Here is a 24,696-nt window from a genome sequence, read left to right as displayed (position 1 = left end):
AATGTTCATGCGTATGCCCCATGTGGCCTCTATGTACTAAGCCCTGCTATGAGATAAAATGGACAGGGATTAATGTACCAGCCAGTCAGGTCCTAACTGTCATTTTTTAAACACCTTCTGTAACATGACCGGGCACCTTATCACCTGGCAATCCGCTCCTAAATGTCAAGTTACAGACAGGGTTTGAAAAATGACATTTCTGAGCTGATTGGCCGGTGAAATATCACCAGACTGAATACATCTGCCCCTTTTATCTCCGTCCTCTTTATCTCTGACCGAACGATAATGCACATGTCCCTTTGTCTAATACTATGAGGCATTATATATAAATGTGCTCTCACTTCTGCAGAAAGTAAACAGACGGCTTCATCTGTCCAAAGTGAAGCAGAGCAGGTTCAATGAGTCCGGGCAGCTGGCTGCGTTCCACTTGGCCTCCATGTTGTGGTGCCTGTATGTAACGGCCACGGTGAGTTGAACATTGTACAGTGGAAGTGTAACTGTCCCCCAGACATACTGCCATGGGTAGGGAGGGGGGGGGGGGGGGTGTATCCACCACTTCTGACTTATGAGCCTGGTCCAGAGATGGATGGGGTGCGCATCGCTGCTGCATCTCTATTTTAATACTGCAGAAGGCACCTGTAGACCAAAAACGACCACAGCCAAAGAAGCATCATCCGTCCAACTTTGCCAGCAACGGTCACTCGGCCATCTGAGTCAGCCTCAACCTTGGCGTTCTCTGAATGGGCGGAACTGCTCAGCCAGGGCCAGGAAGTCTGATGTCGCAGGTCCTGTGCTCTCAATGAGGCCCTTCGCCTCCTTTCAGGAGTGTCCCGTTATTGCTCCACACACACACACACAGTCGTCCATTGGATGATGATAAGAATGTGACGTATAGACCATAATCTTGCATTATATTGTAGCATGCCGTTTCCCTGATAAACCAGTCTGTTCTCCTCTGTCTCCAGGAAGGTTATTTATCCAATCCAAAGACCCTATGGGAAAGTTACCCTCATGTGTATTTACCGTAAGTAGTTTAACCATTCAGTGGCCAAATTATCATTGGGTGCAATCGTTTTATACTGCAATCTGTTTATGCCCACCCAGAAAATTCAGCCAGTGCTGTGGGTAGGGCAGGGGGGCTTGGCGGCTGTAGGCAGGGTGGGGGGCTTGGCGGCTGTAGGTAGGGCGGGGGGCTTGGCGGCTGTAGGTAGGGCGGGGGGCTTGGCGGCTGTGGGTAGGGCGGGGGACTTGGCGGCTGTGGGTAGGGCAGGGGGGCTTGGCGCTGGTAGGTGGGGCAGTGGGCTGGTAGGTAGGGCAGGGGTCTGGTGCCAGTAGGTTGTGTAGGGGCTGGTGCCGCTAGGCAGTGCAGGCGACTGGTGCCGGTAGATTGTGTAGGTAGGGGGGCTGGCGCCTGTAGGTAGGGCAGCGGGGCGGGTTCCTGTAGGTAGGGCAGGGGGGCTGGCGCCATTAGGTAGGTGCCAGTAGGTTGTGTAGGTAGGTGGGCTGGCGCCTGTAGGTAGGGCAGCGGGGCGGGTTCCTGTAGGTAGGGCACTGGGGCTGGCACCAGTAGGTAGGTGCTGGTAGGGGGCCAGCAGCTTTACATTAAATTCTGATTCCTTTCTCTTTTGCAGCTTCCAAGTAAAGTTCTTCTACCTGTGCCAGCTGGCGTATTGGCTGCACGCACTGCCAGAATTATACTTCCAGAAAGTGAAGAAGGTAACTGGTGCCATGATACTGCTGCCCGTTCTGGGCATCCGCCGAGTAGACTGTGGAAATGTGCAGTAGAATTGTTTGTGCCCCCTATATGGGCATTTCTCGCAGCACCTGTGTTCCTATCTGCTAGTAGTTTATACACGCTATTATGGGGTCGATCCCATTTATTGCGACGTGTGCAAGGTGCCGTTCCTGCAGATTTAAATGCCGCAACAGCACCGATCTTTGCTGGCTGGTTTCAGCCGGAATTCCCTGAAAATGGCTGGTTACCCTATGGAGCAGCGAGCCCTCTTCTGCAAATTCCAGCTGCCATAATGAGTGACCGGTGCCGCAATGATTTGCATCATAAAATAATAGGATCGACCCCTATGTATGTTTTGTCCAGTGTAAATATTGCAGACATTGGATCTTGTGTGATCTGGATGACCGGAATAAGTGGCTGAGAGGCCAATCCATGGCTGTCACCTCACCCTACAGCAGGGTAGGCCAAACCTGTCCTCAAGATCTACCAACAGGTCGTGTATCTCAGGCAACCTGTGGATCTATAGTAGTAATGAATGTTTGACAATGTGACAGTTAGTAATGACTGCACCTGTGCACCAGCTAGGTGGTATGAGGAATGTGACAGTTAGTAATGACTGCATCTGTGCCCCAGCTAGGTGGTATGAGGAATGTGACAGTTAGTAATGACTGCACCTGTGCACCAGCTAGGTGGTATGAGGAATGTGACAGTTAGTAATGACTGCAGCTGTACACCAGCTAGGTGGTCTAGAGAACATGGACCGTTAGTCTCGAGGACCGGTTTGACCAGCCCTGCACTATAGTATATGCATGCCCCATGACTAGGCACAGTGTAAGGCATATGAGTGCTTTCAAGGGACACTTTGCCTTTGTAGATCCCTAGTAACTAAGCAGGCTTCAGGAGGGTCGTCTGCTGCACTGTACCAAACCTGTTTAGCTGTTAGAGCATATTGGATGGGGTACGCATTGGATGCAGCTACTGATTGGCCAGGAGCTGCAGCCTATAGCATTTACCCACAGAGATAAGGGATTTAACCTCTCGTGGACTGCTCTCTCATGTCATCACTGGGGAGGGGACACTGCTGAAGGATACCTGGGTAACAGGTGGGGAGGGGACGCTGCTGAAGGATACCTGGGTAACAGGTGGGGAGGGGCGCTGCTGAAGGATACCTGGGTAACAGGTGGGGAGGGGCGCTGCTGAAGGATACCTGGGTAACAGGTGAGGAGGGGACACTGCTGAAGGATACCTGGGTAACAGGTGGGAAGGGGACGCTGCTGAAGGATACCTGAGCGACAGGTGGGGAGGGGCGCTGCTGAAGGATTCCTGGGTGACTGATGTGGAGGGGACGCTGCTGAAGGATACCTGGGTGGGGATGGGGGCGCTGCTGAAGGATGCCTGGGTGACTGGTGGGGAGGGGCGCTGCCGAAGCATACTCAGCTGACAGGTGGGAAGGGGCGCTGCTGAAGGATACCTGCCTGATGGGGGGGGGGGGGGCTGCTGAAGGATACCTACCTGATGGGGGAGGGGAGAGGGCACTGCTGAAGGATACCTGACTGATGGGGGGGGCTGCTAAAGGTAGGATACCTGACTGATGGGGGAGGGGAGAGGGCACTGCTGAAGGATACCTGACTGATGGGGGAGGGGAAGGCTGCTGATGGATACCTGACTGACAAGTGGGAAGCCAGAGTGACTGGCACCGGTACAGAAGTATAACCTGCTGCAGATACCCTGTTTATACTGCAGTCCACCATTTTGTATTGCACAATAGTAATACGCTGGGTTATATTTGGCAGCGGATACATATTGAGCCTGGTTACTATGAGGACAAGTCTCCTATATACCGTGTGTACAGAGGGTGCAGCCGCACTGAGGACTAATGACGGCTCTGTGCTTCCTCGCTGCCACTTGTGGTGAGCAGCGAGGATATAATAACCAGTGTCTGCCTGGAAGCGGATGTGTGCTGCACTGTACCGCAGCTTCCATCTGACCCAAGTGATTACTGTACATGACCCGGCCTCTTACACAGATGTCTGTCCGTCCTTGGACTGACCCTGCTGACCTATATGTAATTAATTATAGATCATTAAGTATAATTTCTCCTTCATCCACTAGGTGTCACTGGAGTTACAGTGGGGAATAGAAGGGCGTCTACAGGGAGCATGGGCACTTTAAATGAGTGTGGTCAGCTCCTCCCCCTCTACCATCCCAGTCTTAGATTGTGCCCAGTGGGAGCTGTGTGATGCATGGGGCTAGAGGTTCTTAGGACACTGATTCCCCATTGTGTGTAATATTACCTGACTATCCTGCCCCATCATTACCGGGAGTTATCCGACACCCCCGAATGTCACAGAACCCTATGGGGGTATCGGAGCAGGGTATTGTATGCGTTTGATTAATAAATATCTCTTTCCCCTTACAGGAGGAACTCCCGCGCCAGCTGCAGTATATCATTCTGTATTTACTACATATAGGAGGTGCTTATATACTGAAGTAAGTCACAGAACTGACCTACAATGACCTCCTAGGCCGTCTCCTCCTAAAGTCTCAGTAGATTAAACTTGTGCTTCTCATACAGGGCCAGATTCACTAAGCCCTAAAAAGTGATAACATGGAGAGTGATAAACCACCGGCCAATCGGCTCCTACCTGTCATTTTTCATACACTGCCTGTGACATGGCACATGTACGCACAGGTGAACACTCCCGCGGATCACACGTGATGGCGTCTGGTTGGCTGTGCTGCACAGCCAACCAGAAGGTTTAATATGTTGTGCTGTGCATTGTAATGGTGCACAGAATGCGGTATTGTTCCCTCGGTCATTATCGCCCCAATCGTCGGCAAGATTTCTGGTCGTCCTAGTGTGCACCCAGCTTTACTTGGATGTGGGTCATATGGTCGTCACTGTAAAAAAAAGAAGTCGACATCGCTTAGGCCGATGTGTCAACATTGCAGTGGCAAAGTTGACACAAGCATTATGTCAACAAGGAGAAGGTCAACCTGAAAAAGGTTGACATTCTTATTGACTCCACGTGGATAGTTAAATATGAAAAAACATCTATTCTCGGGTGGGGGACGGACGTGGAAAATCATGTTGACCTATTGATTATTTTGACCCTGTAGACCTAAGCCATGTTGACATTTTTAAGGTGTCGACCAATCATGGTCGGTACATCGAGTGTCGACCCAATTAGTGTCAACCCAGCCGTGTTACATGAAGCATCTCTTATACCCAGTTCTCACTGCCGCAAAAACCTGGGTTTTTGCCAGGGCAAGCAGTAATTTCCCATGTCCTGTCTCAGTGTGAACGGGCGTGAGTGAAATTCCTGGGGTGTAATGCCCCGGTAATTACACACTGGTTTTTTTGCAAGGTTATTCCTGGGTAATACACGGGTTTATGGCAGTGTGAACAGGCTAGACCCGGGTTTTTCTCACAAGATCCAAAAAAGCAAGCTCAATGCATTGCTCAAAGCTGCTTTTTAAACAGCCAATCAAAGCTGCTCTTAGATTCCACACACTTGTTGGCAGGCAGACCAGGAGAGGCAGTGTGAACAGGGCAGACATGGGAATTTCCCGGGTCTAAGGTGCAGTATGAATGGGGTCTGTAGGGCTGAGATGATCTGTGCCCCTGCAAAAACCTGGTTTTTTGCAGGGGCGGCAATGAGAACGTGGTATAAGTGTTGCATTTTTTAGTAGTTTGATTTCACTTTTTTTTTCCTTGTTTTTTTTTTTATTTGGTTTTATTCTGATTTTCTTTTTTGTTTCTCTCCCTCGCAGTCTGACCCGCTTGGGGTTGATATTGCTGTTATTACAGTCGGTGGCGGAGTTCCTCTTCCATATTGCGCGCCTGTTTTACTTCACAGACGAGAACAACCAGAAGCTGTAAGTGTGGGCGGCTGGTGACGGTCCCCGGGGACAATTGAGTGCGGGATTACCGCTGGCGGCAGGATAAGCCATACACCCTAGCGTCTGCTGCACCGGGCTGCGGGTTTGGGTTGGATTCCGCTATGCCGGAGCTTGCTATTACCTGCCCGGACAGTCCCCAACCCCTTGTATATGTTGTCTACTTGCGGTGGGGAAATTAGATTGCCAGCTTCACTGGTATAGAATCTATGTAAGGTTTGGGGTATTTATATATAAGAAGCAGACAAATCATGCAGTGACGTGAATACCTGGCTCTCTGTAGTGATCCAGACATAGCGTTGATCATTTATTTAGTTTGCTGAAACAATCTTGTTGCCTCTTAATAGCTTCTGTATACATATTGCAGGTTTAACGGCTGGGCGGTGGTGTTTGTGGTCACGCGGCTCTTCACGCTCACCCTATCTGTTCTCACAATTGGATTTGGCCTCGCCCGAGCGGAGATCCACACCTTCAACCCAGACAAAGGAAACTTCAATACTTTACTTTTCAGGTCAGTCATATCCTGACTTCATTGTCAGACCACCCACCCAATACAGATACCCTACATCTGGTAACATCTTAAATGCTGCTTAATTACCAAAAAATGATTTCCCTAATTAAAATCATAATGCTGGAATAATTTATGTGCACTGGAAGTAGGACTGCTGCCTGAAATTGTCAGTTGAAGACTCTGATGCATTGCATCTATTTGCTAGACCTCTGATGCTACGTGGCAACATCTCTAACCATGGATCTGCGGACTTCAGTGGCTGTTTCCATGGTTGCAGATGTCACAACATCTGGCAGAGATCTACCTGAAATCATCAGCTCAAGACTCTGTATTCAGTGTTTGGCAAAACAATGTTTCACCGTTTCATAATGGGGTTTCTGATATAAAGGCTCCCTAAACTTATAGAAGGGCATATACATCCGCACTTACTAGCCTTGGAGAGAGATAAACTACCAACCAATCAGCTACTAACTGTCATTTTAAAGCACAGCCTGAAACATAGCAGTGAGGATCTGATTGGCTGGTACTTTATCTATGTCCACTTTATCCCTCTCCATGACTTGGTGATTGAAATGGACTTAAAATGTCTTAAGACGCTGTAAGTGGGCATCATGGCTCTTTAACAACTAGGTGTGGTGGTATTAGTTGAGGAAAAGTAGAAAAATGACTGGAAAAAAAGTGTGCAGCCCAGGTATTGCGCCGGGCCTCTCGCGCCATGCAGAACACAAAGCATCGGTGTACGTGGGCACCTCTGTATTCCCTGCTCACACTGCAAGCTCTCCCGTTTCCCCAGGATGGTTGTGTTGCTGCTGATGTGCGTGTCCCAGACGTGGATGATGTGGCGGTTTATCCACTTCCAGCTGCGGCGTTGGCGAGAGTGCTGCAAGGAACAAGCCGCCAGGAAGAGGACGGCGGTAGCAGCTTTGGCCAAACAGGTCAAGGTTCTGAAAAGGGAATCAGGTGAGCGCAGAAGGAATCCAATAAAAAGGAAAGAAACGAAGCTCGCAGCTTGGTCGTACACTTGTGTATTCTTCTGTGTGTGACTTTCTCAGCGCGGGCAACCAAAGGGACGTTCTGGCCTGTTTGTCAATGCGTTTTAGCTATTTAAAACTCATCACGGTATGATAAATGGTGCTCCAGCCAATCCGCTGGTATCTGTAAAATTGACATGAGCTGATTGGCTGGAGCACCTTTTATTATCCGCAGTGTGTTTTAAATGGCTAAATCTCCTTGCTTAATGGGCCCCATCATTTGTCCTATTCTTTCTATTGTCCGGTGAGATCTCCATAGCTGGGTAGAAGGGCTGTAGGTCATCCTTGTATGATTTTAATAGAGGTTATGACAATATGGGGGAACCTGAAACTTAAACACTTTAAACAAGTGGGTTTAACAGCAGCGTCCCCTAGATGGGGGGGCAATAAATGTCCCCAGCCACAGTAAATGCCCTCTGTTAACCAGATCGCTCCTTACGTGTTCCCATTTGCCTTCTAGGTTACCATGAAAATGGACTGATAAAAGCTGAGAACGGTTCCACGCCTCGACCAAAAAAAATCAAATCTCCGTAACAAGCCAAAAACTGCCTTATGACAGAGAGCCGGGGAAGGGGGACAGTGAGGACTGGGACTGACACTGCGTCCCTGATCTCTGCCATTACTGTGCCTTTTTGGGGGGCTAGAAAAAAAATAAGTGCCTTTTTAAAGATTCCTCGTTAGAAACTTTTTGTTACATATTTAAAAAGAAAAATATTCTACCGGACTCGCCTCTCACCCAATCCTGGAACCTTCTAGCCAAATACAAGATTTCTTCTGCGCCTCTCTGAGAATTCCTGTTCCCACCCCCCCATCTACTGCACCGTGAAGCTTTTCCAAAGCCGGACGCCACCTGCCGCGTTGGAACTGGAGCGCTACGTCCTCCGTGGCCTGCACCGTCCCCACGCCAGCCCTCCGCTACAGCATGCTTTCATGTCGCTCTACAACTTTTATTATTTGCCTCCGTTTTTCCAAAGGATTTGCAGTTTATGGAATGGTTTACCTTAACGGAATCACGGCTGCGTGGCCTGGACATACAAGGCCATAAAACAGGCTATTGACCATCTCACGGCTCCTTTTGACCATCCTTATTTGTTATGCTGTTCCTTTCTTCTAAGCACTTCCAGTCTCCTCTCACCCCCGGATTAGTATATAGTTCTCCCTCCCTACGCAAGTGCCTTGTATGAACTGGTGGAATCGATGTACTGCCGTAGTACCGTCATGGATGTAGGCCTGCCTTTTGGCGAGTCTGACTTGTGATTGGATGAGCCCCTCTTTCCAAGTCGCACCTAGAATTAAGAGGTCCCCGGACATTTATCTGACATGTAGCTTTTGCAAAATCATGTAGCAACTGTATTGAATCAAAAGAAAAAGGGAAAAATGTAATCTGCTCTCAAAGGGTCTAACAGTATGTCTGATCTAGTAATATTGCATGGAAGACCAGATGTGCGCTCAGCCATGGCCAGGGGGACTGCCGGGGCTGGAGTCCATCATAAAGAAATAAAGTCCACCGGTTGTGCCGGTGCTGCAGATACGGGAAGTCTTAGCAGGCGCGTCTGGGGTCCGAGAAGGAAAAGGGAGGTCCTGCATATTCCCAGGCCCCCCAATTTCTGATGGCAGTCCTGGCCATGGCAACCAATTGGCTGCTGTCTTGCATCTCTCTAGTGGCAATTGCTGGCTTGCGATGGGTACTGCATATTGGCCATTATTCTGGTTCATTCGCAAAGGCAAATTCCTTCTCAAATGGACAAAACCATGTGCACTGCAGGTGGGACAGATGTAACGTGCAGAGAGAGTTAGATTTGGGTGGGGTTTTACTTCAAAGTGAGATCTATATTGCAGTGTAGAAATAAAGCGGTCAGTATTTACCCTGCACAGAAACAAAATAACTCACCCAAATCTAACACTCTCTGCACATGTTACATCTGCCCCACCTGCAGTGCACATGGTTTTGTCCATTTGAGAGGGAATGTTCTGTAATCCATAGTAACCACGACATGAAGCCAGCTTTATCTGTTCAATACTGACTAGTTGCTTAAGTGGGATGGTTGCTATGGGACACGGCACAGCGTTGCTCTTTGAACCGGATCATTCTAGTAGCTTGTTAATCTGTTACGTTACTGTTTTAAAGACTGTATCGCTGCCGGACGTCTATTCCCAGAATTCCCTCTGCTAATAATGGAACAGATTTTTTTTGACACATTGGGGGCAAATTTGATAAAGGTTATCAATGAAAAAAGGCGATGTTGCCCGTGGTAACCAATAAAATTTCTAACTAGAATTTCTCTATTGCATTCTAGGAAGTGATAGACAGAATCTGGTTGCTATGGGCAACATCAAACTTTTTTTTTTTTTTTCATTTGTAAATTTAACCCATTGACCTCATCAGGATATGTCTGTTTTGAGAAGATGTTACTCCTATGGGGTTAGATGTGATCTATCGACATTCCCAATGTTGACAATGTGATGTCGACTAGAAATTGCTGACTCAATAATGGTGTTATTTCGGGCCTTTGAACCATGTAAGCATTCTAACGTCAATGGTAAGGCATCATGTGTAAAGTTAAAATGCTTTAACTGACTATGCTACTGTGTCGGCATTCTCTGGTTTAATGTTTTGACTTTCGAAAAACGAACTACCTCCCCTTCTGTGCCCTGCAGTCTCCGCCCCAGCGCCTCCATCCTCTTTACTTCCAGCGTGATCCTTGTGTCTCTTGAACCTCGTCATACCTGTTATATATGTATTGTGACAGCGGTTGTTCCTGAGCATATGCTTTATACCAGGCATGCACAAACTGTGGCCCTCCAGCTGTTGTGAAAGTCCCATCATGCCTTGCTATAGTTTTAGCATCCCCCTAATACAGTGATGGCTAACCTTGACACTCCAGCTGTTGTTGAACTACACATCCCAGCATGCCCTGCTACAGTTTTACTATTTGGCCATGCTAAAACTGATGCTGGGATGTGTAGTTCAACAACAGCTGGAGTGTATGGGTTAGCCATCATTACCCTAATAGCAAAACTTTGGCAAGACATGATGGGACTTGTAGTTTCACAACAGCTGGAGGGCCATAGTTTGGACATGCCTGCTTTATATCTGTCAGACATTGCTCAATGCCCCCTACTTTAATATAATACTGAGCGTGAAACAAGGGGGGATGTATCAGGACTCAGAGTAATACAGTGGTGGCACTAGCCAAAGCAGCCAATCTGCTTCTTCCATTTATCTAGCAGTCTTTAAAATTAGTTATACTGTTGGTTGGTTGGTTGTCTCTCCAAGGCTTGATACCTAATCGGTAGTCTGTACACGCCTCCTTTAACCTCTGGCATCTGTTGGATGTTCAGTGCCCTCCATGATGTCTCTGGTGGTTCCCTCTTCCAGACTTACCACTGACAATATGGCTGCCTCCTCTGTGTGGAGACAACTAATGCTCCCTATTCTCTTCTGCAATCTTCCCTCAAAATATATATTTTTATCTTTTGTGCAGTACACCATAAACACCTCAGTCTTACCTTGGGATGATACGTGCCTCATAAATTGCATCTAACCTTCTAGAGCTTGCAATGAGAACCTATGGTCCCTGGGGGAAGAATTTGTCGATCGAGGATGGATGTGAGGGAAGGTGGCCGTGAGCGGAATCTTGTTCCAATACTGGTTGTTTCCGGAATAGTGAGAAATTTGGGAAATACTACCTCAGTTTATATGTTCTTTGCCTTGCAAACATTTCATGTATGGTACAACCAGTGGCTATGGAAGGTCCTAAGTTTCCTTTTAGCTCCATCGCTGGAAGCTGACCGGCATTCTGATGGAAAAGTCCTAGTGGAGCGGTCACCTTTGCCGACCTATAAAATGGCGGCTGTCTCATGGGTTCACTTCTTGGCGTTTCTCTGTGAATAGCCCCAAAGTTTGCCCAGATGCACAGAAACATTGAATAAACTTTGATGGGTCATTTACAGACACTTGACATCCAGATCTTTTAGTGCTCACACAAGACCAAAGTACATCCGCATTCCTGTTGTCATTGTGGCAGGGAATGCTGGGATGTGTAGTCCAACAGCAGCTGGAGGGCCGCTTATAGGCCAACTCTTGTTTTAGGTGCTACCCTTAAGGGACCTCTAAAAAGTTTATGCTAAAACCTGTCCCCTAGCCTCTTTCTGGAGCCCTGAGCCCAATGACAGATCATAAGACACTAGCTTGTAGTAGATGCGTTGTAACAGGAGCTGATGGTACACCAGATGCTTTAGAAGGTCACCAGGTGGATCACTTGCCCTTTTCAAAGGAGACTACACCCAATTGTTTTTGTTCATATATGAATGTATGGAATGCAGGACCTTTACCCCCTCACGCCCTGAATTTCAAGCTGTGCTAAGGGTTCTTTCTTCAGGGCATATAAAAACTACCCAATGTTAGTCCTTGGCCTAGGAGCCTGCCCAGTTCCTCCTTCTCCTCCATGCTTGTTTAGATCAGTATGTCAAAGCCAAACATGGGAAAACCCATGTGGTCTGCAAGTGAGGACAGAAGAGTGCCCTTCATTTTATGCATGAATTAATGGGCATTCCCAAGAACGTTCCGATTATTACTGGGTATTGGGCATCTAGGTGATGGGTTTGTTGGACTCCGTAGCATTGAAGACCGCGGCTAGCTAACCGAATGCCTTTGACCGAAGACTTGGACTAAAAGGGATGAGGTGTATCTATGGAACCAGGCGCACTCTTCAGATACAGCCGTTGTACAATGGCCCTTATTCAGATCTGATCACAGGACAAATTTGTTATCAAATTGGGTAAAACCATGCGCACTGCAGGTGGGGCAGATGTAACATGTATGGAGAGAGTTAGATTTGGGTGAGTTATTTTGTTTCTGTGCAGGGTAAATACTGGCTGCATGATTTTTACACTGTAATTTCGTTTCAACACACCCCATCCAACTCTCTGCACATGTTACATCTGCCCCACCTGCAGCGCACATGGTTTTGCCCATTTTAAGAACACATTTGTACTGCGATCAGATCTGAATAAGGGCCAGTGTGTGCTGGGAGTTGTAGTACATGAACGGAGTTCTGCTTGATGGGACTGCCTGAATGTCTCTGTTAGGTGACCCGGAAGGGGTATTTGGGTTTTATGTGTTTCCTCAGTGAGGGCAGTATTTGGGGTGTCTCATGTTACTCCCATCTCCAAACAGACCAAAGACTTGGGAATCTGTCTATTGTTATCGCTCGGGCTTCATTCTCTTCTCCTTTTATATATATATATATATATATATATATATATATATATTTTGTAAGTGCCTTGCTCTTATGATGTTACTACTTTGTACAACATTGGGGCGGGCGACAAATATTTTATACAAGTGATTTGTTAAATTCTGTTTTGTAAACCGACCGATTATTTTCAAAAAATAAAAAGGTGTCGGAGACCCAGCCTGGTGTCACCGTCTTTCTGTGTAGTATTTGTGTGTGTGTGGTAGGGGGGTGGGAATATAGGGCCTTATTCTAGTTCGCTCTTAGAGGCAAATTCCTTCTCAGATGGACAAAACCATGTGCACTGCAGGGGGGGGGGGGGGGCAGATGTAACAGGTGCAGATAGAATTAGATTTGGGTGAGTTATTTTGTTTCTGTGCAGGGAAAATACTGACTGCTTTATTTTTTCCACTGCAATTTAGATCTCACTTTGAAGTAGAACCCCACCCAAATCTAACTCTCTCTGCACCTGTTACATCTGCCCCACCTGCAGTGCACATGGTTTTGTCCATTTGAGAAGGAATTTGCCTCTAAGAGTGAACTAGAATAAACCCACAGTGAGGGAGAAATTTACTAAGATGGGATGTTGCTATAGGCAACCAGTCGGAATCTACTTCTTATTTTTTTTAGCTCCTTTAGGAGAGAAAATAGTAAGTAGATTCTGATTGGTTGCCTAAAGCAACATCTCATGTGAAATAGAAACCGTTGCAGCTCAAAGTGAAAGTACATTGCAGAAGCAATTGAAGGACTTCAGTGATTTACAGAGAAAGACCAGTTTACTAAGAGCATAAAATAAATATCCATTGGCTTCCTCCTCTGAGTGCAGACTGGTGAGGGATGCTGGTGTTTGTGGTTCTTCTCCTGCACGGATGTCACTGGTCAGCTGGTCAGAGGATTCATTCCAGTTGGTTAATCTGACCCCTCATGAATATCAGTCTGGCTGTGGACAGAGGCAGATTAGATAGTTAGGATATAGAGAGCGTCTGGCAAGATGGTGGAAGAGGATAAAGCTGGTGTAACCCATAGCAACCAATCAGAAAATGCCCCCCCAGCAACATAATAGACTGTTAATGTGCATACACAGTGGGGATAAATAACAGGAAAGCCATAGATGTCAGGAGATGGTCATCGTTTGTGAACCAACTTCCCAGGGCCTGCAGCATATTCACTGACAGGATAGCGGTCACATCCGGCGGCCATTTTGTGCTGTGGACAAATACTTGTGAGAATGCTGCCTTATCTGTCCACTAGGTGCTTGTGCCCTCACTAGGGAATGTGTACCACCCACACTTATGTATATAGGCCCTGATCTAATGGACTTGGAATGGGGGGAATTCGGCCCCATTACGATGTCTGAGGCTCTGGGCATGGTATATTTAGCGCATGTGCCGGTCCACTTTGCGAAGGGCTTCAGCGATTTGCATAGTTGCTGAGCCGTTCGCAAGAACCAGGGGCGGACGGGGTCACCCATGGGAACAATGAGCGTTCCCGTGGCTATGCGGGTGGACCGCGGCCTGCCGGAGCTGACAGCTGACTCCATGAAAAACTCATGTTGACCTTTTGCTTGTGTCGACATTTTGACCATGTCGACTTTGTGACAACCTTTTGACTGTCGACCAATAGTGGTTGACCTTTTGACTGTTTTAACCTAGACACTGTTCACCTAAAGAACCCATACTTGTATTAAGCAGGATTTTAATGTGAGACCTATGGTACAATCGGCGGGAAACCAGTGACTGCGCTGCCAACCAATCAGATTTTAGCTATCCTTTAAGTGCATTCTGTTAAAAAAAAATCCTCAAATCTGATTGGTTGTTAGGGGCTTCTCCTCATATGGGAAATACACGTGTCAACCACAGCTTATCGTGGGCAGAGATTACGCTGGAGCATTGATATAACAAAGTGCACGTAAGTAAAATACACATCCTCCGAAGCCTGTGGGGTACACACCAGGACGATTTGGCCCAAAATGAGCCCATTTAGATACAATCTCGATTGATTGTATGTAAATTGACCATGTTTTGGGCCATTTCGCTGCCGTTTTGCATCGTGCTGGTGTGTACCCAGAATTAGTATGTCTACAATGATGACCGAGGATTGAAGGGTGGTCACAATGGGGGAACCTGGTGTTGGGAGAATCCAGGTACTGCATCACTGCATCACTGCATATCCAGTAAGTCACTGTAGTAAATTTCCCATAGCAACCAGTCAGGCTGTCTATCATTTCTGTATTGCATCTTAGAAAACGATAGACCGAATCTAATTGATTGCTATGCGCAACATCCCCTTTTTTTATTTTTAGAAGCTTTAATAAATGTATCTCTTGGAGGAGGTTATGAAAACAGCTGTGCAGATTTTGTGCAGTAACCCATAGCAACCAATCAATATTTGAATGATTGCACTTTTCTATCGCAGTTACGTGAGCGCCAGCCATCCTCTGTGTTGCCCCAACATCTACAGTTTCCTAAACTCCGCCATTACGACACAGGTTGTAAGGATATCCGTGTTTGAGCCCACCTGTGCCTACTACGGCTAGCCTTAAAACATGGACTGTAATGGCGGAGTTTGTGACCCTTTTTGATATAGTGAATTGTGACAATCGGAGTGCAGAGAGAGAGGTAAAATCAGCTCCATCGTTAGAATCAAAATCCGTTTGCAGTAAGCTACTTTGGAAGACGCAGGACTGGAATGATTCCGCTATTTGTCCAGGACGTGTTTGCTGTATTTTTAGTAAGAAGCAGAATTTGTCTGAGAAGCCTCTGTCCTCGGCCTCCTGCACCCAGCCCTGGTGATTCATCGTCCGGGAATGATCGCGTTTCCCAGCCACGTCTGCTGCGATGATGGTGCCAATCTCCTAGTGCTGCTCTGGGCCTGTGAGGGAATTCCGGAAGGAGATGTTCTGTCGGAGATTGCATTTCCTAGGCTTATTTATACCGGCGCAGACTGTTACCATGAGCAGGGACAGCGCAGTAATGCTGATTATGGTGAATAATATCTGTATTTTGTGTGAGGGGTACGTTGTGATGCTGATTAATTACATGTAATGTTCTTACTGACTATTTTCGTATTTTTCATGTAGATAGCTGAACTTGGCCGGATTACAGACGAGCGGGTGGTCTGTAGTTTCCTTTAGGTGTATTGATATAGTTGCACACCTGGAGATATGGGGGGAAATTTACTAAGATGTGTATTCTACTTCACATGTGATGTTGCTATTGGCAACCAATCAGAATATACTTCTTATTTATTTACCACCCTCTAGAAGATAGTAGACAGGATCTGATTGGTTGCCCATAGCAACATCGCATGTGAAGTAGAATACACATCTTAGTAAATTTACCCCATGAGGTGGACATTTTAAAGCTTTTAAAAATGAAGAAGGGAAGCGTTGCCGATAGCAAACACTAATTTTTCTGTTGCATTCTAGAAAGCTACACAGCTAATATGTTTCTGCTGTAGAATCTTACACCGGTCATATACATCTGATTCGGCAACTTTTAACCTGATTCCAACAGATCGGGCAGAGAAATTGGGCAAACAGTGGACAAGTCTGATGTTTGACATCTATCCGATCCGTGGTCCTGTGCGTGGGTCGGATATTGGACCTGCTTGCGCATCTGAACTCTGACGGGTAGAGGGTCAGTGGGTTGGCCCAATTTAGGTCGACATGCATTTGGTCGAAAACCGAAGGTCAACAAGCCTTATGTTGGCACCTGAAATAGGTTGACATGGCTAAGGTCGACAGGGTTGGCACACTGTTCTATTCTCCTCCATGCCCTAGTGGATGGTGGGCATGAAATACCGCCTGTCGGCACATGTCGGCTCAAAAAAAAAAAAAGGGAAAACCCATGTCAACTTTTTGATTGTCGACCTAATGCATGTGTGGACCTTCCAACCTGTTTCAGGTGTTGACCTTCAGTGGTCGACCTAACGACCATATACCGCCCGTCCTGGGTCCCTTACCCGATGAAGTTATGAGCTTGTGCTTGGCACGTCCACATATAACATTGTCCATAATGGATAGTGTGACGCAGTCAGTCCTCTGGGCCTGTAACCACCTGGACTGGGAACCAGACACCAGGCGCAGGAGATGGTTCCTTCCAAAAAGTACTTCCAGGGTACTGTTGGGGTCTCATCACCTTCTCTGGCTGAATTTGGGCTCCAGAAGGCAGGAAGACCAGGGGGTAATTCAGACCTGATAGCACGGCTGTGAATTCGCACAGCGGAGGATTTTTGTATGGCCGTAGTACACACGCGAGGCTGTCCTGCGATGAGATCCTGCTACTTTTTGTATTCACCAGTCGTTCGCAGGTAACTGATAGGAGGTAGGCCTCTGGGGGCGGTAACCCGCCATTTAGTGGGTGTGCTAAGAGAAAAGGCCGCTGGGAGTGTTCAGGGAAAGGCTGGTAGTGTCCGGCTCTGAGCCTGCAATGCGTTGTGCCCAGTGTAGATGTCATTCGATGGTGAGCCTGTTCCGATTGGTATTGGAACATATTCGCACGACCGAGAACAGATTTGTAGCCGTACACATACATCACACAACGAGCACATGCATTCGCAAGGTGGGATTTCACTGTAGAGCAGGGGTGGGCCACATGCGGCCCGTGAACAGTTCCTGACTGGCCCGCCGCTGCTGTATGTGTGTCTGATGGTGGCTGTGTGTGCGCACGGCGTAGTCCTGTCTAGCTGCCGCTCAGCCTGTGCGTAGCTGGCGCATGTGCGGAAGGCCGCAGGACTAAGCCACATGCACACATAGCCGCCATTATACACACACACACAGCAGCACCAAGCTGCCCCCCCCCCCCCCGCCATGTCACTGCAGCCACAGCACCGCCGCCGAGGATGGGTGAGTAGCCATGACTGCATGGAGATGCAATCGGCGGCAGTCTTCAAGGCTGGCACGCAGGTGTTTGGAATATCTAAAGAGGGGCTGGTGTGTGGCGTTACTAACGGGGGCATGTGTGCGGCGTTACTAACGGGGGCAGGTGTGCGGCGTTACTAATGGGAGCAGGTGTGTGACATTACTAACAGGGGCAGGTGTGCGGCGTTACTAATGGGGGCAGGTGTGCGGCTTTACTAATGGTGAGCAGGTGTGCGACATTACTAATGGGGGCGGGTGTGCGGCGTTACTAATGGGGGCGGGTGTGCGGCGTTACTAATGGGGGCGGGTGTGCGGCGTTACTAATGGGGGCGGGTGTGCGGCGTTACTAATGGGGGCGGGTGTGCGGCGTTACTAATGGGGGCGGGTGTGCGGCGTTACTAATGGGGGCGGGTGTGCGGCGTTACTAATGGGGGCGGGTGTGCGGCGTTACTAATGGGGGCAGGCGTGCGGCGTTACTAATGGGGGCGGGTGTGCGGCGTTACTAATGGGGGCGGGTGTGCGGCGTTACTAATGGGGGCAGGTGTGCGGCTTTACTAATGGTGAGCAGGTGTGCGACATTACTAATGGGGGCGGGTGTGCGGCGTTACTAATGGGGGCGGGTGTGCGGCGTTACTAATGGGGGCGGGTGTGCGGCGTTACTAATGGGGGCGGGTGTGCGGCGTTACTAATGGGGGCGGGTGTGCGGCGTTACTAATGGGGGCGGGTGTGCGGCGTTACTAATGGGGGCGGGCGTGCGGCGTTACTAACGGGGGCGGGCGTGCGGCGTTACTAACGGGGGCAGGCGTGCGGCGTTACTAACGGGGGCGGGTGTGCGGCGTTACTAACGGGGGCGGGTGTGCGGCGTTACTAACGGGGGCGGGTGTGCGGCGTTACTAACGGGGGCGGGTGTGCGGCGTTACTAACGGGGGCGGGTGTGCGGCGTTACTAACGGGGGCGGGTGTGCGGCGTTACTAACGGGGGCGGGCGTGCGGCGTTACTAACGGGGGCGGGCGTGCGGCGTTACTAACGGGGGCGGGCGTGCGGCGTTACTAATGGGGGCAGGCGTGCGGCGTTACTAATGGGGGCATGTGTGTGGCATTCATAATGGTGAGCAGGTGTGCGGCGTTACTAATGGGGGCAGGTGTGCGGCGTTACTAATGGGGGCAGGTGTGCGGCGTTACTAATGGGGGCAGGTGTGCGGCTTTACTAATGGTGAGCAGGTGTGCGACATTACTAATGGTGAGCAAGTGTGCGATATTACTAATGGTGAGCAGGTGTGCGATATTACTAATGGTGAGCAGGTGTGCGGCATTACTAATGGGGGCAGGTGTGTGGCATTACTAATGTAAGGGACAAGTATAAATGGCCTACTATTGCATTGCATGATGTGTAAAAGTGACCACACCCCCTATTTCTGGAGTGTGGCCCTCGAATATTTGCTGGAAGTATTAAGTGGCCCCCCAGCTGAAATAATTGCCCGCCCCTGCTCTAGACCAGGCATTCCCAACCACGGTCCTCAAGGCACACCAACAGTGCAGGCCTTAAGCTGCCCATACACGTACCAATTACCCGGTACTTTTTGTGCTAAAATAGCTTTGCATCCCATGCACAACGATGCTATTTTATCACAAAAAGTACCGGGTAATTGGTACGTGTATGGGCACCTTTAGTGCTATCCAGGCTTGAGCACAGGTGACTTAATTAGTACTTGAGTGATTCTGATTAAACCATCTGTGCTGAAGCCTGGATATCACTAAAACCTGCACTGTTGGTGTGCCTTGAGGACCGTGGTTGGGAATGCCTGCTCTAGTGGGACGGAGGCTTAACTGAATGCTGGAATGCTGCAATCGGGTCTGAATTACCCTCAAGCTCCCCAGGCAGTACTCTGCTGCCACCAAGTGGGAGATCTCTGGAACTGAAATAAAATAATTACGTGGCTGTACTGGCTAGCTCTCCCTGCACATACTGATCCCACTGAATCTCTAGTGATCTAGTGCAGCAGGAGACACCACCCTAGGGATGGTGATCAAAAAGCAATGGTTTGCAGTCCTGGATGCTTCCCATCGTATGGTGATGGCTTTGCCGTTAGATTGGTGGCCACCATTGGTTATTTATTTTTGTTGTGTGTTCTCCCGATGTACGGTGATGTAGTACTCTGCAGGGAGGACCACTGACCCAGCGGCAGTGCACATGGACAGACAGATGGCCAGTCCCGGTGGAATCTGCAGAGACCATGCGGCCCCACAGCGCCGGCTCCCCCAAGCCACCGCTTAGGCTGCAGTACCATTGTAACGCCACTGATAATAACAGCTCTAAACTGTCTGATAATTCCTTATTCTTCTGTGTTTCTACATGCAACCACTAGAGGGAGTTCTAGGGCAACCATTGACCACATGCAAGGGGTCGCACAGTGATGCTATTGGAGTGGTTAATGCCAAACCCAAGAGACACAGAAAATAAGACCACCAAGAGGAAGGTAGACCCAATGTCTATTAGATTATACACAGCGACACAGTAATATATAATGGTGCCCAGTCCAATCCAGTATATCGTAGTCTGTAATACTAGCGGCGGTCCTCTTACCCTGGGACTCTCTCTCCGTCCTGCGGGAGGAAGTGTCTTTCCAATGAATTCAGCACTTGGGACGGGAACCGATCTGCGTTCTCCTTGATGTAGTTTAAAACATATTTGTCCGCGTCAGTGATGATAAATCTGTAGCTGAAGACTGGAGAAATGCAGAAAGGGCCCAGAATTCAGATGACATATTTGTAGACAGAGCCTCAGATGTAATGTAGCCCATACACTTATGAGATATTGCATACAATTACATAGTTACATAGTAGCTGAGGCTGAATAAAGACTTGCGTCCATCTAGTTCAACCTATGTTTATAGTAGCTAATCCCTTGTTGTATAGTATGTTCTGATATTTGATTTCGACCACATCTGTTCGATAACTCAAATGATTGCATGCGATGCGATGTGCTGGCCCGTCGGTTGAATGACGCGTTAATAGATATTATGTGCTACACATAATATCTATCGAATTGTAGGAGCAAATCGCATGTGGTTTTTTTAACCACATGTTATCGCTCGAATGCAATCGGCAGGTGGAGGGAGCGATTTCAGCGGACGGCAGGTTCGGGGGAGAGGGGGCCGGAGGGAGCACTGGAGTAACGCAGTGATGGCAGGCGGCAGGGGTGAGCGGTGACGGAGGAATTTGAAAAAAAAAAACACTGGGCGCTCCTCTGATTGGCTGAGAGAGAGCTCTCTCAGCCAAACAGCAGTCGCTTGAATTTGTGGCCTCTGATTGGCTGAGCTCTCTTTCAGCTAATCAAACGGCCCCCCCAGTGTTTTAAACTGTTTTTTATTTTCAAACTCTGCCGTCACCGCTGATCCCCGCAGCCAGCCAGTGCTCCTTCACAGCATTACGCTACTCTGCCACCTGCTTCCTGCCCTCTTTGAGCACCCAAAGTGGCATTGCAGATGGCATGCAACTTTGGGGACTGGAAGAGGGCACTTTCGTCACCGTAAGATGCAATGTGCGATGTCCCATTGCATCCGATAGCATAAGCGTAAAGTTCTATATATGTAACAAACACATTATATAACCACAAAGTAAAAACCCTCTAATGTATATCATCTATATATTTCCCAAGCATAGTTTTTACACCGCTACTACTGGCGTATGCAACATGGACAAGTGGTCGCTGAATAGCTGGGTACGAGGTACACACCTTCTACCATAGCGCCAATGGAAAAGTCAGCCGGCCCGTAGTAGCTTGGGTTGTCAATGGTGCAGCCTGGTTTGAGAACCTTGATCCTCTCTAGGAATTTGCCTCCAATGATCCCGGAGTTGCGGACTTGGGGTTCGAAGATACTGATCATGTCATTAGACAGATAGTAGTGCAGGATGAAGCGCCGGCCTTTATCTACGGGGTTCATGGAGTCCTGGGGAAGGAGAATGGCGTTACAGGGGCATTCTGGGTGAGTACGGAGTCATGGTAAATGGAGAAATGCGATAGGTCAGCTAAGTTCTCTGGTCAGGATTTACAAGAAGTCATCGTCTATGGGCGGTTCCCACCATAGATGCCCATGTTAAAGATTTCACATGTGCGTCTTTGGAGCCCCGAACAGCCAATCAGCCGAAAAGAGTGACTGGAGCCACCATGATTGGCTGGGGGAGGACCAATGATGTCACCGAGAAATCCTTCAGTCTTGGGGGAGGAGCTGCAATGTGTGGGTGAGAATGTAAGAGAGAGAGAGACAGTGTGTGGGGGAGAATGTGAGAGAGAGAGGCAGTGTGTGGGGGAGAATGAGAGAGAGAGAGAGACAGTGTGAGGGGGAGAATGTGTGAGAGAGAGAGACAGTCTGTAGGGGAGAATGTGTGTGAGGGGGAGAATGTTTGTGAGAGAGAGACAGTGTGAGGGGGAGAATGTGTGTGAGAGAGAGACAGTGAGGGTGTCACGGATCACAGAGGAGGACACTACCTGTGTGAGAATTTGACTGTACCTGAGCAGAGGCGCGGAGTCTAACCGTGCCAGGGGTTTTCTGCCAGTGACCCCTCCAAGCGGGATTTGGGCTTTTGCGGCACCTGGCACGTCGGTCGCGGCCCTCTGCCCAGGCTTCTCGTACAGGTGCTGGTTACACTGGAAGTAGCAGTAGTCAGACAAGGGTTTAGCAGGTGCAGGTCACAGGTATAGCCGGGTCGGTAGCAAATAACAGATGGCTGGAGGTACACAGGGATTGAGCAGGTTCTTTGTCACAGGAATAGCCAGGTCAGTACCAGATATCAGGGAGCGTAGTGCAGACAAGGATTTAGCAGTTGCAGGTCACAGGGATAGCCAGGTCAGTACCAGATATCAGGGAGTGTAGTGCAGATAAGGATTTAGCAGTTGCAGGTCACAGGGATAGCCAGGTCGGTAACAGTAAATCAGAAGGCTGGATACACACAGGTATAATGCTGGAATGGTGTGAGTACCTGAGACACTGGACACTGATAATACTATGCAGCACTGGATGACTTCAGGTATGAGCTTGAAACCAACAAGCAGTGAACAGAGACTGAATGAGCAAACTGAGAGTGGATCTCCCCAGGTACTGTGCAGATGGTGATTGCAGTCAGCTGTATAGGCAGGTAACACTGGAGTTTGCAGGATGAGCTTGGTGAACAGGTATTTGCAGGATTGATTACTTGCAGACAAGTACTTAGCTGGAGTGCAGGGAATTACAGCAACTGCAATTCTGGGCCAGATAACAGAATCTTTCACTTGACATGGGAGACAAGGAACAGCATGTAGCTCAGGGAAACAACACCTTGCTTCTGGCACCAGTGGGAATTCTCACAGGGAGTATCACTCAGCTGTAGGGGTGTGATAGGCTGCTGAGATCAGCTGACAAGGTGATGTCAGAGTACCAGGTATTCACACAATATAACAGAGTGTGACATTACTCCCCCCTGAATGGGTGGCCTCCGGACACCCCTTGGACTGGTAGCAATTAATGCTTTCGACGACTCTTCTTCCCTCCTCGGGAACGACTTGATCTACTTGGAAGAGGTGGAATCTCCGGTTCAACAAAAACTGCTTTCCGAAATATAGGACCACCAGGAAACGGTGCTTCATCCATTACGGGATCAAAATCAGAATCAGAGTCCTGGTCTAGTGTTAGAACCATGTTTTTCTTTTTGACAGTAGTATCAGAAATGGATGAAGAATCCAAAGAACCAGAATACCTAGAGGAGTCGTCATGAAGAGAGACCAAGGAAGCAACCCCGAGTCTCAAAATAGCAGACTGCGGACCTGGTACAGATCTTGATGCTTTTGGAGCAAACCTTTGTAGAACTGCTTCAGTAAAAGCTGAGAGATCTTCTAAAATAGGATCCTTGGTCTCTATGAGTGGGTTAGCCCAATCCAAAGCCTTACCCCTAAAGGCCAAAAGGAAATATTTCACAACCTTGGAAGAAGAAAGCGATGTCAGCAATCCCGAATCCACATCGGCAAGATATTGACGAACCAATGCATAAAACTGATCCAGATCTCCATCGAAATAAACGGATGGTCGACCATCCTCTAAACTTCTAGGCAGAGAATCAAATGAAGAGTCCACAACTGCTGGAATATTATTCATTTCGGAAAACTTTACTTCTTTTTTGGGACCCAGTATTGGAAGGTTTCCACTTGACTGTATAGACAGAACTGAACTAGGACTGGAGGCACTGGAGTCACTTCCTGAAACTGCCAACTCAGACATCTCCCCTGGCATTAGAAGCTCAGCTGCCCATCCTGGAGAAAAAAAATCATACACCCCTTCTGGAGTTACAAATTCAGATGCCCTTCCTAGGTCTACAAGACCAGATACCCTACTGGGACTGGAGATCTCTCCTGGGGCATGGCATACTGATCCATCTTGGAGCACGCCACACAATGATCCATCTTGGGGCACGCCACACAATGATCCATCTTGGGACACCATACTCTGAGGGCGCTCTTGGGGTATGATGCTCTGAGGCCCCTCCTCGGGCTGGAAGGCCAGAATCCCCTCTTGGGGCTGGATTGGCAGAACCCCCTCTTGGGGCTGGATTGGCAGAACCCCCTCTTGGGGCTGGATTGGCAGAACCCCCTCTTGGGGCTGGATTGGCGGAGCCCCCTCTTGGGGCTGGATTAGCGGAGCCCCCTCTTGGGGCTGGATTAGCGGAGCCCCCTCTTGGGGCTGGATTGACGGAGCCCCCTCCTGGGGCTGGATTGACGGAGCCCCCTCTTGGGGCTGGATTGACGGAGCCCCCTCCTGGGGCTGGATTGACGGAGCCCCCTCTTGGGGCTGGATTGACGGAGCCCCCTCCTGGGGCTGGACTGACGGAGCCCCCTCCTGGGGCTGGACTGACGGAGCCCCCTCCTGGGGCTGGACTGACGGAGCCCCCTCCTGGGGCTGGACTGACGTAACACCCTTTTCAGGGTTTTCAGAATCGGGTTTTTGACCTTGGAACCGATCATCGATAGAAACATCGGTCATTCCTCCTGATGTTGCAGGAACAGATTTCCCACTGACTTTAAGAGATTTGAAAACTCTCTTTTGAAGTCCAAACCTGTAATTGGGTGCTTTTGTCACAGGACCCCAATCTTGAACTTGAATTCCTCTTTGGACACTCTCCTTAACACCCATAGTCTGAATGGTGCAAACTGGCACTGATGAGGACCCTCGAGATGTTTTATCACTGATGCCATTACTCTGATTCCTGGATTTGCGCAGGGAGCAATTCTCAATGAAATGATCAGGACCCGCACAATAAAGACAAAGTTGCAATTCCTTGCGCCGTTGGCGTTCAGCTTCCGACAACTTGGGCCTTAGAAAGCTCTGATGCCTCTCTCTTTTCTGTCCAGAGAACGTTATCTCAGTTTTTAGGGCTCCTAAATCAACAGACTCC

General features: G+C 48.7%; 2 protein-coding genes across 3 annotated transcripts in view; one reads left to right on the top strand and one right to left on the bottom strand.

Moving 5' to 3' along the window:
* Nucleotides 1-12,595, top strand: part of TRAM2 (translocation associated membrane protein 2) — a 33,273-nt gene extending 20,678 nt beyond the window's left edge. Inside the window, exons 4-11 of the mRNA XM_083178759.1 lie at nt 350-466; nt 966-1,024; nt 1,632-1,716; nt 4,155-4,225; nt 5,510-5,614; nt 6,003-6,146; nt 6,940-7,106; nt 7,638-12,595. Of these exons, the coding sequence (XP_083034885.1) occupies nt 350-466; nt 966-1,024; nt 1,632-1,716; nt 4,155-4,225; nt 5,510-5,614; nt 6,003-6,146; nt 6,940-7,106; nt 7,638-7,711 (822 nt within the window). The 3' untranslated portion in view covers nt 7,712-12,595. The remainder of the gene's footprint in view (nt 1-349; nt 467-965; nt 1,025-1,631; nt 1,717-4,154; nt 4,226-5,509; nt 5,615-6,002; nt 6,147-6,939; nt 7,107-7,637) is intronic.
* Nucleotides 12,596-13,171: 576 nt separating this feature from the next.
* Nucleotides 13,172-24,696, bottom strand: part of EFHC1 (EF-hand domain containing 1) — a 32,108-nt gene continuing 20,583 nt past the window's right edge. For both annotated transcript variants that reach the window (XM_083178757.1, XM_083178758.1), the window contains exons 8-10: nt 21,011-21,224; nt 19,859-20,000; nt 13,172-13,354 (exon numbers count right to left, since the gene is read on the bottom strand). In XM_083178757.1, the coding sequence (XP_083034883.1) occupies nt 13,324-13,354; nt 19,859-20,000; nt 21,011-21,224 (387 nt within the window). In that variant the 3' untranslated portion in view covers nt 13,172-13,323. The remainder of the gene's footprint in view (nt 13,355-19,858; nt 20,001-21,010; nt 21,225-24,696) is intronic.

Source organism: Crinia signifera, chromosome 3, assembly GCF_055691185.1.
Source record: "Crinia signifera chromosome 3, ASM5569118v1, whole genome shotgun sequence".
Lineage (NCBI taxonomy): Eukaryota > Metazoa > Chordata > Amphibia > Anura > Myobatrachidae > Crinia > Crinia signifera.
The sequence above is the reverse complement of the archived record's forward strand: the minus strand, read 5'-3'. Positions and strand labels throughout refer to the sequence as shown.